At 69.1% G+C, this 262-nt stretch overlaps 1 protein-coding gene across 1 annotated transcript in view; it reads left to right on the top strand.

Annotated features, from left to right (window-relative positions):
* The first annotated feature begins 89 nt into the window (after positions 1–89).
* The window catches only part of LOC104123292 (rho GTPase-activating protein 27-like), a 4,609-nt gene continuing 4,436 nt past the window's right edge, over positions 90–262 (top strand). Inside the window, exon 1 of the mRNA XM_035891139.1 lies at positions 90–212. Coding sequence (XP_035747032.1) covers positions 90–212 — 123 coding nt within the window. The remainder of the gene's footprint in view (positions 213–262) is intronic.

Raw genomic sequence — 262 nt, 5'->3', positions numbered from 1 at the left:
CCCTTGTCCCTGGCACAGCCCCCTTGGGCTGCAGGCAATTAGTGCCAGCACTAATTGCTGTGGGGGGCCCAGTCCTGGGGGTCCTGCCCATGCCATCCCCTGAGGCTGATCCATGTCCCTTGTGTCCCCTGCAGGGCCTGACCCCCCCTGCTGAGCCCCCCAGGACCACGGCACGCTGGAGCTCTGGGGATGCCGGGGACCCTGGTGGCACCGTGAGCTGGTGGATGGGGCAGTGGGGGTGGCAGAGGCACAGGGAGGGGGC

The sequence above is a fragment of the Egretta garzetta genome, unplaced genomic scaffold (assembly GCF_000687185.1).
Source record: "Egretta garzetta isolate BGI_Z169 unplaced genomic scaffold, ASM68718v1 scaffold613, whole genome shotgun sequence".
Lineage (NCBI taxonomy): Eukaryota > Metazoa > Chordata > Aves > Pelecaniformes > Ardeidae > Egretta > Egretta garzetta.
This window is presented reverse-complemented; position numbering and strand designations above follow the sequence as displayed.